Consider the following 13,520-nt stretch of genomic DNA (forward strand, 5'->3'; position numbering starts at 1 on the left):
GGTGCTTAATCTAGGATAGAAGTTCGGCACAACATCGTGGGCCGAAGGGCCTGTTCTGTGCTGTATTGTTCTATGTTCTATTCGACTCTTCATTCTAGATTTTTAAAACCTGAATTCAAATTCCACCATCTGCCAAGGTGGGATTTGAATCCGGTTCCTCAGGACATTATCTTGGTCTCTGAATGAACACTCTAATGATAATACCACTAAGTCATCACCCCCTTTATTCCACCGAAAAAGTAATTTCTTCAGTCGAATAGTTTGACATAGAACAGTTTAAAGCTGGGTCAGAGGCAGAGAAAGAGAATTGGGAGAAAAATAATAAAAGGTCATTGATAGAGTGGAAAGTGACAAAAGAGATGATGATTAGATTAGATTAGATTAGATTAGATTACATACAGTGTGGAAACAGGCCCTTCGGCCCAACAAGTCCACACCGCCCCGCCGAAGCGCAACCCACCCAGACCCCTACATCTACCACTTACCTAACACTATGGGCAATTTAGCATGGCCAATTCACCTGACCTGCACATCTTTGGAATGTGGGAGGAAACCAGAGCACCCGGAGGAAACCCACGCAGACACGGGGAGAATGTGCAAACTCCACACAGTCAGTTGCCTGAGGCGGGAATTGAACCCAGATCTCTGGTGCTGTGAGGCAGCAGTGCTAACCACTGTGCCACCGTGGTGCAAGGAAAAACTTAAAGGTGGTAATGGATCATGTAGAAAATCAAAAGATGTGTGCAGAATTATTAACAATAGCTGTCATCTAAAAAAAAACAAGGCAAAATAGGAGCAGAGGTCATGAACTGAAATTGTTGAGTCCAGAATGCTGTGAAGTCTGTTTTGTCCAAAGGATGAGGTGCTATTCCTTACACAAAGCTTCATCGGAACAATGTAGGAGGCCATGGACAGGGAGATTGCAATATACAGGCAAATAAACTGAAATGCTCCATGAGGCCATCATCCAATCTGTGTTTGATCTCTGCAATATAGAGAAAAGACATCATGAGCATTGACCATCGTCTGGTACATTAAACTGAATGAAGGGCAAATAATTCCCTATTTAATCTGGTAGGAATGTTTAGAGCCTTGGTCACTGAGGAAGCATAAAGGCATATGTAGCCCCTCTTGCTCTTGCATAGGAAGGTATCATTGGGGATGAAAAAGAAACAAACCAATTTCAATTTTGATGAACAACTGTGTGCCATTAGTCCAGCCTCTCGGTTTCCTTATTGTTGTGCTCACGTTGGTTTAGATGGTGCACAATCTGAAGGGGTGCTCGTACCTCACATCTGGTCAGATACGAAACTGTTTATAGTCACAACATTTCTCTCTGCTCATGAAAGAAAACTCTATTCAATCCACTGCTCTTCTCCAGAACAAACATTTCCACTGATCTGTCTACCAATATCCCTTTCTGCACTTTTTAGAATCTTTGGTTAATTAAGCACCTTAAGACTGAGACCTCTCTTTTTAGGTATATTTTGTATGTATTACCCTTGTTTTTATTAAGTTCTTCTGCCTTTCTCATTCCCCTGTGTATCAGTGTGAAGGTCTTAATTATCATCTAATCCATCCAATTACATTACGTTATTTGAGAAGGTTAACCAGACACCTGCTCTAGCCTATTACCTCTGCTCCTGCATTCAGGATTTTTTTTTTGCTCTCCCCCTTTATTCCACCGAAAAAGTAATTTCTTCAGTCATTTTGAGTTGAACGTCTGTGGGGTTCTCTCAATTGTTTGCTTTAAAACCAGTTTCAATGAATGTTTATGCCATTTTTGTAGAGTTTGCTTGCATTTTCAGTAAAAGTAATAGCAAACAAGTGAGAAAACCCTCATGGAAGTTCAATTGCTAAATCTATGACTTTGCAACGAACAGTAGAATAAAAATGTCATACAACCTAACTTATTTGCTTCCTTCAAACAGTGATCTCATTGATTCTCCCTTTGAGTGACAGTTTACCTCAATGGCAACACTCTTGCTTTAAAATTAGGTGTGGGGAATGGAGTGGGGAAACTTAAGGTACACTGTAACCCATAATGCTGATTATGCAGAACTGAGCAAAATTGTTTTCAAATTAGATATTAAGCCTTGCTTGCCTGTTAAGACGGATGAAAATTATTCCAAAGCACTATTTTCAAAAAAAAAAGAGCAGGCCCTTTTCTGGATTCCAAACCATTATAAATTCCTCAAGGATCTCAATGAAAAGCATAAGGATGGTTAAAGGCCATTAGCTCTTTGAGCCTGTTACACCATATATTAAGATCATGGCTGACCTGCAACCAAATGCCATGTTTGTCTTTGCCCAAATTTCTTATTACCTTAGTTTAACAAAAATCTATTAATCTCAGATTTTAAATTAAACATTAATCTGGTGTCAACAGCCATTTGTGGAAGAGAGTTCTAAACTTTAATCACCCACTGTGTGTAGGCAAAAGTGAGGACTGCAGATGCTAGAAATCAGAGTCTAGACTAATGTGGTGCTGGTAAAGCAAAACAGGTCAGGCAGCATCCGAGGAGAAGGAAGCCCTTAATCAGAAAATTGCCCAAAACGTCGATTTTCCTACTCCTCGGATGCTGCCTGACCTACTGTGCTTTTCCAGCACCACACTAATCTACACCCACTGTGTATGCCATGTTTAATCTCGCTCCTGAAAGTTCTGACTTTTTATTAAAAGACTACGGCTCCAAATATAAACTTGTTAACAAGCAGAACTAATTTCTATTTATTCTGTACTCCTTAATATCTTGAAAATACTGATCAAAAGCTATTAATTGACTATCCAAGTTTGTGCAATTATTAGTGATAATTTAACCCTGGAGTTCAGATATTGTTAAAGAAAATGTACGCTGCATTTCAACAGGATCATATATCCTTCCCAGTTAAAATTCACACAACACCAGGTTATAGTCCAACAGGTTTAATTGGAAGCACTAGCTTTCGGAGCGCTGGTCCTTCATCAGGTGGTTGTGGAGTACACGATTGTAAGACACAGAATTTATAGCAAAAGTTTACAGTGTTATGTAACTGAAATTATACATTGAAACATACCTTGATTGTTTGTTAAGTCTCTCATCTGTTAGAATGAGCATGTTAGTTTCACTTCTTTCCGAGTTCTTTCAACTTGCAGAGTTGTATTGTTCTTTGCTCAAAAACTGCATGAATCCATGTAAGATTCTGTTAATTCATTTTTTAGATTAGAATCAGTCTAAACATTATGGCACAGACAGCTTCACACAGGGGTGCTAACACCTTCAATACATTATCTGGGCTGACACCAATTGTTAAAGTTCACTTGAGAATGTAACTTTTTAAAAAAGTTTTGTGATTTACATATGAAAGAAGTGAAACTAACATGGTCTAACAGATGAGAGGCTTAACAAACAATCACGGTATTTTTCAATGTATAATTTCAGTTACACTACACTGTAAACTTTTGCTAAAAATTCTGTGTCTTAAAATTGTGTACGACCTGATGAAGGAGCAGCACTCTGAAAGCTAGTGCTTCCAATTAAACCTGTTGGACTATACCTGGTGTTGTGTAATTGTTATCTATTTACACCCCAATCCAACACCGGCATCTCCAAATCATATCTTTCCCATGTTGTGCTCACTGGGTCAGCTCACAGTATTTGAAGTTCAGACTAGCTAGAGCATTGTATAGTTGAAACATGACCTATCACTTGTATCCCATTCCTTTAGATATAAAAATCAGCATTTCTAAAAGGCTTTTTAAACTGTTTCCTGTATCCTACTTGGACTCTCAAGGCTGTTGTTTGGAGTTCCCCTGTTTCTAGCTTTTCACTGAATCAGATCAATTGTTTTATTTGTCATGGTTGCTATTTGTGGAATCTTGTGCCATGAAATTGGGCTTAATGAGCTATTGTTGCCAGTTGCTATATATGCCTCAATTTCTGTAAATAGTGTGAGCTATGCTTCCAGCCACATCTAGTATGGCCTGTACATTGTCCATGCTAGGTGGGGGCACTATCAAACTTTGTCTCAAGTGCAGCAGAAGATTCTGCAGAAGTTGCATTGTTGTATCAAACATCAATTCCAGCTGATTTGACAAATATTGTGAAAACTTGGACAAGTCCAGTGAATGCATGTTCAACTGGATGAAGGAGCCTGTATGCCCCACTTTCCAAAATTAGAGAGGCATGCAGATTTGAATAAACTCTGACTTTGTAACATTTGTGCAAGTATTCTGGTTTGTTTTCAAGATCTTTTGATGCATTGGTTCAACCATGAGGAAGATCAGAGGATTTGGTCACCTTGACATGCTAGACAAAAGCTAAGAGGGCATCAGTGTATTCCATTTTTAACATAAACAATGGATAAGAGGCTGTAAAGAGAGAGTATACACTGTAAAGAGGGAGGAGAAGGACGTTTCCACAGAAGGTGCTACCCATTGATATTTTCAGAGAGCATTTCTCACACTTTCTGTTCACAAAGGGACAATGTCTGATGTGACTCTGATTCACCATGGAAGTGGTCACAGAATTGTGCCAACACCTTCAAGGGGACCTGTAGTCTCACATGGCTGTGTGAACAAGTGATTCGGCCACCGTGAGTCCAGAAGATGATAAAAACTATCTGTGATTAGAGGTGATCTCATCATATTTTCACAATGCATACTGCATCAGAATGTGCAGGTATATGGATTTGTCAGGATAGTTAGAATCCCAAAATCATAGCATGCCACTGACTGTCCACACATTTCAATGTAGAGAGGTTCAGGGTTACCATTCATAGGATTGTAGGCCATTTAGCCAATCGAGCATGGCCTGCTATTAAACATCTAGGCTACTCATCTCCTCAGTGTCATTGTTCCACGCTTTCTTCTTATCCCAGGATGACTTTAGTCTCCAGAAACCTATCAATTTAGTCTTGAACCTGCTGAATTATTGAGCTTCTAGTCACCTGGAATAGAGAGTTCCAAAGATTGACTACCCTCTGAATGAAGAAACTCCTCCTCCACTCGATTTTTAATGGCCTAGCCTTATACTAAGATTACATCCCCTTGTTCTTGAATTGTCATCATTGCCAATCACTGACTCATAAGAATGGTTGTACACCTAAGGAAATTCCATGTCACTGGTCATCGATTCTGAGAGTCCTTACATGGCTGATGAGTTCAATCCTAGAGCTGCACTCCTGACCACAAATTTGGCAGGTGTTTCTGGGAGGTGGAATTGGCCCTAGACATTCAGACCATTGGCATTTCTTTCTCTGGTTCCTTTTGCCAATGTGCATTCTCAAAGAATTGTGTCCCATCCTACAGGACATTCCTCCAAGTCAGCTTAATCTGAATGAGGGTCTCCCACACACTGACATCTATGTTGCATTTCTTGAGGGAAGTTTTTGAAATGCTTCATCTGTCCTCTTTTCATTTGAGTGCCATTCTTGAGCTGGGTAAAGAATTTGGCTTTGCCACTCTTGAACTGGCAGCCAGGAGAAACATCCTATCTTATCTGTGTTGTCCTGTAAGAATTTTCTAAGTTGCAATGAGATCACCTCTAATTCTTTATTGAATACAGACAGTTTCTCTTACCTCTCCTCACAACAATCCTGTCATACCAGAGATTAATCTGATGACCCTCCATTGCACTCCTTCCATGGCAGATGTATGCTTTCTCAGATAAAGAGACTTGAACTGTACACAATACTCCAGGTGAGTTCTCACCAAAGCTCTGTACAACTGCAGCAAGACATCTTTACTTATGCATTCAAATTTCCAAGGAATGAATGCCAGTATACCGTTTGCCTTTCCAAATGCTTGCTGCACCTGCATGCTACCTGTTAATGACTCACGGATAATGATACTCAGATCGCTTTGGACACCTGAACTTTCTGACTTCTCACCATTTAAGAAATATTCTGCCTTTCTGTTTTTTTTCAACAAACATGAATAACTTCATACTTATTAATGTCATATTCCATCTGTCATGTTCTAGCCCATTCACTTAGTGTGACCAAGTCCCCTTGAAGCTTGCTTGCACCTTGCTCACAATTTAAATTTGGAAATAGTACAGTTGGTCCTGACATTCAAATAAGTAATAATAGGTTGTGAGTGGTTCTAGTACTGACCTTGCGGTACCTCACGAGTAACAACATGCGATTCATTTATTCCTCTCAGCTCTTTGTCTGTTAACCCAATTCTTAATCTATACCACTATTTCCCTCATTCCATGTGCTATAATTACATCAACTGTCCTCCCTTGTGGGATCTTGTCAAGAGCCTTCTAAAAATCTAAATACACCATACCCACTGATTTTCTTTTGTCTATGCTGCAAGTAACATGTCTAAAAAAACTCTGAAAAGTTTGTCAAACATAAATTCCCTTTCATAAATCCATGTTGACATTGCCCAATTTGAAATAATTTAATAAATCTTTAGTTATCATAGCTTTTATAACAGATTCTAACATTTTCTGAATGATGAACATCAAGCTAACAGGTCTGTAACTCTCCATTTTCCATCCTTCTTAAATAGTAGGGTTATAGTTGCTGCCCTCCAGAATCTATGGAATTCCAAAAGATAATCACCAGTGCATCTACTACCTTCACTGTTACTTCCTTCAACACTCTTTGATAAAGGTCATCTTGTCCAAGAGACTTACCAACCCTCAGTCCAGCTAATTTTTCAGTTACACAGCCCCTTTGTCACCTTGTGTTTCACTCTAGCTTTTCCACCTCCCTATAAATTCCAATATAAATTCTCCTGTCTCCACTTGTAATGGACCCACTATTATTGTTGCTGATCTTTTTCCTTTCATCTATCAGAGATACATCTCCAAGGCACTTTTATGTTCTTCACTCACTTGCATTCATGCTCTCTCTTCCCTTTTCTTATAGTGCCTTGGACTTCATTTGCTGGGACATGAATTAATCCAAATTCTTAAGTTTACCACCCCTGGCATTCTCATAAGTCATTGCTTTATATCAAATGCAAATTTTAACTTCTTCCTTCACGTGGTTTATCCACTTTGCCCTTTGAGTTTCTTTGCCTTAGAGTAATATTTATATGCTATAGACATGTGGTTGCTCCATCGATGTTGAGAAATGCTCACTACTCTCAGACAGATTACCCTCTGAGTCTCCAAACCAGACCCAAGGGTGGTATACCTAGTTAATGATCCCCATTCTATTAAAAATACTGTTGGTGAAGCAAGGATGCTGCTGCAGAGAATGCTTGATCTGAACTTTACAATACTCACCAGAGCATATCTGTGATCTGCAGGTACAGTCCCTGATTTATATGCAGTCATTGAACATTTTACTGGTCGGTTGCCAGGTCCATTGGATTAGACTATTTGTTTTGACTTCCTTGGTCACCTCCTCCAATTGGAAGGCATTCCTTGAGGGATTCCCGACTCCTAAGAAACCATGATCATATTCCTTCTGTCAGGTTCCATGACCAAATGCTTCAGTACCACTTCTGTTAACCTGATAACTCTCCTCCCTGCTGTACTGTTTCAGTTGCTTTGTTTTCCATTGCAGAAAATTGCAGTACTGCAGTCAGTAGCAGTTTCCTCTCAGTCAGTGCAACCTCCCTATTAGGGTAGATGTGGGCTACCCTAAAAGCAGGAAACTAACTGGTATACTAGTTAACCTTGCAAGCCATTGGATTCCCTAATGACCTATCAAACCCCTCTATTAAATCCCCGCTCAACCTTCTCCTTCAGCTTCTGTGGTTGATCCAAATAACAGAAGTACTTCATATCTAGAACCATTCCTAATATCTTTTTGTTCCCAATGACACCACACCCTTCCTAATCTCCCTATCTAACAGCATTGTGGCCTATCTGCATCAAATAGACTGCAGTGGTTCAAGAAGGCAGTTCATCACTGTCTTTCACGGGCAGTTCAGAAAATGCTAATACATTTTGGTTTTCATACATTATCCCTGTACTGAAATAGCCAAAGACCCCTTCTAATAAAAGCAAAATGGTGCAGACACTGGAAATTCACATAGGCAGAGAATGTTGGAGAAATTCAGCAGCTTGAGAGAGAAAAGCAAAGTTTATGTTTCAAGTTCAATATGATAAAGTTCAAGCATGAACTTCGAAGGAAAGAAGAGTGAACTTTAAGGTATATCAGTAATTTCAGGTAGTTATTTTTGAGTTAAACAAGGCAACCAATTGAACATAAAGTTGAACATAAAATCATGATGGGCATGGATAGGGTGAATAGCTAGGGGGTGGGGAGTCTAAAACTAGAGGGTATAGGTTTGAGGTGAGAGGAGAAAGATTTAAAAGGGACCTAAGGGGCAACCTTTTCACACAGAGGATGGTGTGCATGGAATGAGCTGTCAGAGAAAGTGGTGGAGGTTGGTACAGTACCAATGTTTAAAAGCCATCTGGATGGAAATATGAATATGAAGGGTTTAGAGTGATAGGACTAAATGTTGGCAAATGAGACTAAGTTAATTTAGGATATTTACTGTCATGGACGAGTTGGAGGGAAGCTTCCCTTTCCGTGCTGTACAACTCCATGACTCTGCAGCTCTGTATCTACAAACGCTGTCAGACCTGTTGAGTTTCTCCAGGGTTCCCCATATATGTGTTTTAAAGATCCTCTTGTCAAAGTCAAACACTTTCTCAACCTGCCATGCTACCTTTAAGAATTTCTACATTTATGTATACATATTATACACATCTCTGGATCCCTGCGTTTCTGCCCTTCGAAACTGAATAATTATCGTATACGAGCTGTCTCAAATGGATCAGCGGCGCGCGGGTTGCGGGTTAGAATCTCATAAACAGATGAAGGCAACTTTTTGTTCAAATTGACTGCCTTGTTTGACTCGAAAATAAATACCTGAAGTTACTGATATAACTTAAAGTTCACTCTTCTTCCTCTCGCAAGATATTCCTGAGCTGATAATCATCCTCTACTTACGCCGTGATCCAAGACAGGTTTCCACTTAAGAGGTGCTATTAAAGTGCATGGTTCCTTAGTTTAAACGAATCGCAAAAAATATGGGTAAGATAGGTTTTGCAAATTCAGTTGCACGTAAACGAACTGGTAGGACTTTCTCCAAAGAGTCAGAAAGTAAACCCGGAGCCGCACCTACTTCCTAACCTTCCATCAGGAAGTCAGTGTAAGAGCAGAACTATTGAATCACCTTGTAGTGTTAACCTTAAGCTATGGGGCTGAATTCCTGCTGATATAATGAGCAATCTGGTCACAGCGGTCCACAAGCTGTGTTTTAATAAAAGCAAAATACCGTGGGTACTATTTATATTTTATTATCTTGTTGATTCCATTACCTTCACCTTATGATAATTTTACAATGTAACACCGTAATGCACAGGAAGAAAATCGGGATCTGATGTTATGTCACTGATATTGTCTGGTTAAAAGAATAAAATAAATTTATGATGAAAATGCAGAGTTTTGGGGAAATACACACAACCAGCAAAGTTGGCGCTTGATGCGAACCACCATGCACGCGTTCGGGAGGACCACACGCGGTCCTCCACAGTCCCGTCATGCTCCGCTCCAGGGAGGTCAGCCGATGGTGTGCGGGTTCGCGGGGGGGGGGAGCGGCGCGTGCGCAGTGGCGGCTGACCCGGAGGGAGCCGGCGTTGCCGCTGACTGCCGCCCCCGCCATTTTGGTTGAGGGGTTTTTTTTTTCCCCCCCTTTCCCCCCTCCACTGGATTCACTGCTGCAGGGAGCGGAGCGCAAGAGAGAGAGAAAAAAAACACGTGAAGGCGGAGGTCCCGCTCGAGGGGAGAGCAAACTGTGGGGCCGCGGAGTGGCTGGGGAGGGGGGGGAAAGAGAAGGAAGAAGTGTGTGTGTGTGAGAGAGAGTGTGTGAGTGTGAGAGAGGGGGGGAAAGGTGGAGGGGAGGGAAGGGGAAAGAAGCAAAGCGGCCCATGAGCTGAGCAGCCCCAAGGAGTATATTCGGGAGCAAGAGAAGCACCAAAGACAGCGCGTGTCTCACTCAACCCGGCGATCCGGCCACCGAGCCCGCTGCACCAGAGCCATGCCGTCGATAGCGCTGCCAGCCAAGGAGAACGCCCTCTTCAAGCGGATCCTGGTGAGTGTTTTGAGGAGATCCAGAAAGTCTGCCTTCCCCGGGAGATCGGGACACTTTTTTTTTTGTCCTCCCTCCCTCGCGGCGGTGGCGGCGGCACGATTTGCCCCACAACCGGCACATTCTCTCCGCATACTCCGTCCCGTACCCCGTTAAAACCTCCAAGCGGAAACTGCGGCTCCTGCATCCATTTTCGTGCCTTTCCGAAGTTGTAACTTTACCCCGACTCCCGTTCCGCGGGCATGTGTGTCTACTCCGATCCTCCCCTCCCCCCCCCAGACCGCGGCCTCGCATCTCTCCTCGTCCCCAGGCTCACCCTCCGGGGGAGGGGAGGGGAGGGGAACACTCGCCCGATTGACCGGCTCGCACCGCACCGTGTTCGCGTTCACAACATTTCCCCCTCCTCTGCCCCCGACCCCCCCTCCACAGACACACACACTCCGCAGCCGCTTGTCGACCAGCCTTTCCTCCACCCTGGCCATCGGGGCCTGCACGCTGCAGTCAAGTGGCATGTGAGCGGCGGGGGGGCTCAACCCTCCAGCACCTCCACAATCTGGGAGTTTGCTCGGTCGTCCCGCCAGCTGCTGCCGCCGACGGTTCTCTTCCTCGCTCCCTGCAAGCGCCTGCTCAACCCAAACACGTGAAACGCGGTGGATTGGAGGCCGGTGTGAGATTTCGAGCCGCTCCCCGCTTCTTGTGCAGTGAGGCCCCAGGCCTTGCACCACCTCTTTGTTGCAATCGTATTGACATTTTTTTGTTAAACACAACTTAGATTTTGTTGTCCACAAATTGAGAGTGGATACTGAATCAACTGCTTGGGTCTCACGTAGGTATTTTTTAAAAAACACTTTCCTGTGAAAGTACCTTGCATAGTTCAATACAGGCCTTGTATAGGCCTCAGCATGTAGAACATGCCTTTTAAACCTTCTGGGAGGCATAAGTTTAGATTCCCATATACTAGATGGGCCAGAAGTTGTAATTGTGTGCCTTTATATTAAAAAAAACCAGCAAAAGGAAGAAAAACAGTACTGTGGTTCAACTTTTGAAGTGAGGGGTAAAGTGTAAAATAATTTGCGTTTGTTTACTGCCTTTTGCATACCAAACTTTGGTTGAGATTGTGAATTTGTTTTTAAAGCAGCCCAAATAAGGCAGCAAATAAAACTTACTAGTACAATAGATTGATAAATGTTCTGGAGTGCTGAAAATGTGTTGCTGGAAAAGCGCAGCAGGTCAGGCAGTATCCAAGGAGCAGGAGAATCGACGTTTTGGGCATGAGCCCTTCTTCAGGAAGAAGGGCTCATGCCCGAAGCGTCGATTCTCCTGCTCCTTGGATGCTGCCTGACCTGCGCTTTTCCAGCAACACATTTTCAGCTCTGATCTCCAGCATCTGCAGTCCTCACTTTCTCCTCAAATGTTCTGTAGTGTCCTGCGATATCCCAGGTTGAGTACGATTTTTGACATTGAATTGGGATGTTATGTTTGTCTAGAAGGGGCTTTGAATACTAATAGAATAACCACTTGCACTGTGTCAGTCTGTTTAATCATATTGGGAACATTTTGAATTTAGTTCTCAAATGACATGGTGAATAATTTAATCAGAAAACAATTAGATGGGCATGATGTATGTTCATAGGAACAGGCATTCTCAAGTTTTTTTTTGAAGTCTGCCTTTCTTGCACTTAACCTTCAAATACTTTGAGTGAACAGTCCAACATGTCATTCTGCTAAAGGAAAAATGTTGTTAAACTTGAATGGGTTCAGAAAAGATTTACAAGGATGTTGCTGGGATTGGAAGATTTGAGCTGTAGAGAGAGGCTGAATGGGCATTTTTATCCCTGGAGCATTGGAGGCTGAGGGTTGGCTTGAGGTTGAAAAAAATTGAGAGTCCAAAACTAGAGGACATAGGTTTAAGGTGAGAGGGGGCAGATGTAAAAGGGACCGGAGTTGCGGTTTTCATGTAGTTGGTGATGTCTTTATGGAATGAGCTGCCAGTGGAGGTGGGTGCAATTACAACATTTAAGAGGTATCTGGATGGATACATGAATGAGAAGAGGGCCAAATGCTGGCAAATGTGATTAAATCAGTTTAGTGTCTGGTCAGTGCAGATGAGTTAGACCAAAGGGTTTGTTTCTGTGCTGTTTAACGCTAACTCTGTCATCACTGGCCACATCTCTCTATCGATTTGTAAATAGGTTTGCATGGTATCAAATATTTGCCATCTATGGAATTGTTAGACAGCTCGTACCCTGAAGCTAAATGGAGCAGCTTTTTTAGCCCTGACTGTATAACTATGAAAATATTAAAATAATAGGGCAATCACCTTATTAGTGATTCCACAGAAGCTGAAGGGCCAAGATCTGCATCAGAAGATGCATTGACAAAGCAATGTGAGCCACAAATATTTTGGATGACAAACAACTGAACTTTCAATCCATCCGTGGAAGCCGAAGGTTTGATGTTTTACATTGGTCTCTATGAACCTTTGCCCAAAATGGAGAAGGTACATCAATGGTAAATATTTGATGTGCAGTTGCTGCTCTAAATTTATCCAGCTGTTTAAATGATATCCAGTAAAAGTCAGGGAGGTTGCCATAGTCTTACCAGACCATAGGATTTCTCTCAGAGAGACAAGCTGGTGGTGATTTTAACCCGAGGGCCACAAAGGAGAGGCTGAGGAGGAGAGTCCTTCATGGTAACCTCAGCCGGTGCAGAAATGGAACCCATGCTGTTGGCTTTGCAAAACAACCGTCTAGCCATGTATTTTTGTAATAAATGATACAAGACTCCTTCAAAGTATTTTTCTCACATTAGATTAGATTCCCTACGGTATGGAAACAGGCCCTCCGACTCAACAAGTCCACACTGACCCTCCGAAGAGTAACCTTCCCAGACCCATTCCCCATACTTACCCCTGACTAATGCACCTAACACTATGGGCAACTTAGTATGGCCAATTCACCTAACTGCGCATCTTTTGGATTGTGGAGCACCCAGAGGAAACTCACGCAAACATGGGGAGGATGCGCAGACTGCACTCAGACAGTCGCCTGAGGCGGGAATCGATCCTGGCACCATGGGGCAGCAGTGCTAACCACTGAGCCATCATGCTGTCCTTTACAGATTCTATTTGAGTAGTTTCTTACGAAAGCAAGCCGTCAAATTCACCAAATCTGAGATGTAGGGAAATAAACATCCAGAAATCCATTTGAAAGACATCATAGAAAGATGTGCTTTTAGTAATGCATATGATTCTAGAAGATATTCCAGAATGATAGTTAATGCAGTGTCTTTGAAATGTAGTCAGTGTGTTATAATATAGGATTGGAAACAATCAATTTTTGCGTAGCATGTTCCTAAAACTGTATTGTCAAAGAAGACCAGATTATGAATGTTGTTTGAGATAAACAACACCGTGGCTCAGTGGTTAGCACTGCTGCCTCACAGCGCCAGGGACCTGGATTCAATTACC

At 42.2% G+C, this 13,520-nt stretch overlaps 1 protein-coding gene and 1 long non-coding RNA gene across 3 annotated transcripts in view; one reads left to right on the forward strand and one right to left on the reverse strand.

Annotated features, from left to right (window-relative positions):
* Positions 1-207: 207 nt before the first annotated feature.
* On the reverse strand, positions 208-9,064 carry LOC140485682 (uncharacterized). 2 transcript variants are annotated; one of them, XR_011962407.1, is made up of 3 exons: positions 8,911-9,064; positions 7,227-7,385; positions 208-985 (listed from the first exon to the last, which is right to left on the reverse strand). It is a non-coding gene; the product is annotated as an uncharacterized lncRNA (long non-coding RNA). The 2 variants fall into 2 exon arrangements; XR_011962408.1 differs by having other exon boundaries at positions 8,830-9,064.
* Positions 9,065-9,847: 783 nt separating this feature from the next.
* Positions 9,848-13,520, forward strand: part of naa15a (N-alpha-acetyltransferase 15, NatA auxiliary subunit a) — a 100,166-nt gene continuing 96,493 nt past the window's right edge. The window contains exon 1 of the mRNA XM_072584091.1: positions 9,848-10,054. Coding sequence (XP_072440192.1) covers positions 10,001-10,054 — 54 coding nt within the window. The 5' untranslated portion in view covers positions 9,848-10,000. The remainder of the gene's footprint in view (positions 10,055-13,520) is intronic.

Source organism: Chiloscyllium punctatum, chromosome 14 (genome assembly GCF_047496795.1).
Source record: "Chiloscyllium punctatum isolate Juve2018m chromosome 14, sChiPun1.3, whole genome shotgun sequence".
Taxonomy (NCBI): Eukaryota; Metazoa; Chordata; class Chondrichthyes; order Orectolobiformes; family Hemiscylliidae; genus Chiloscyllium; species Chiloscyllium punctatum.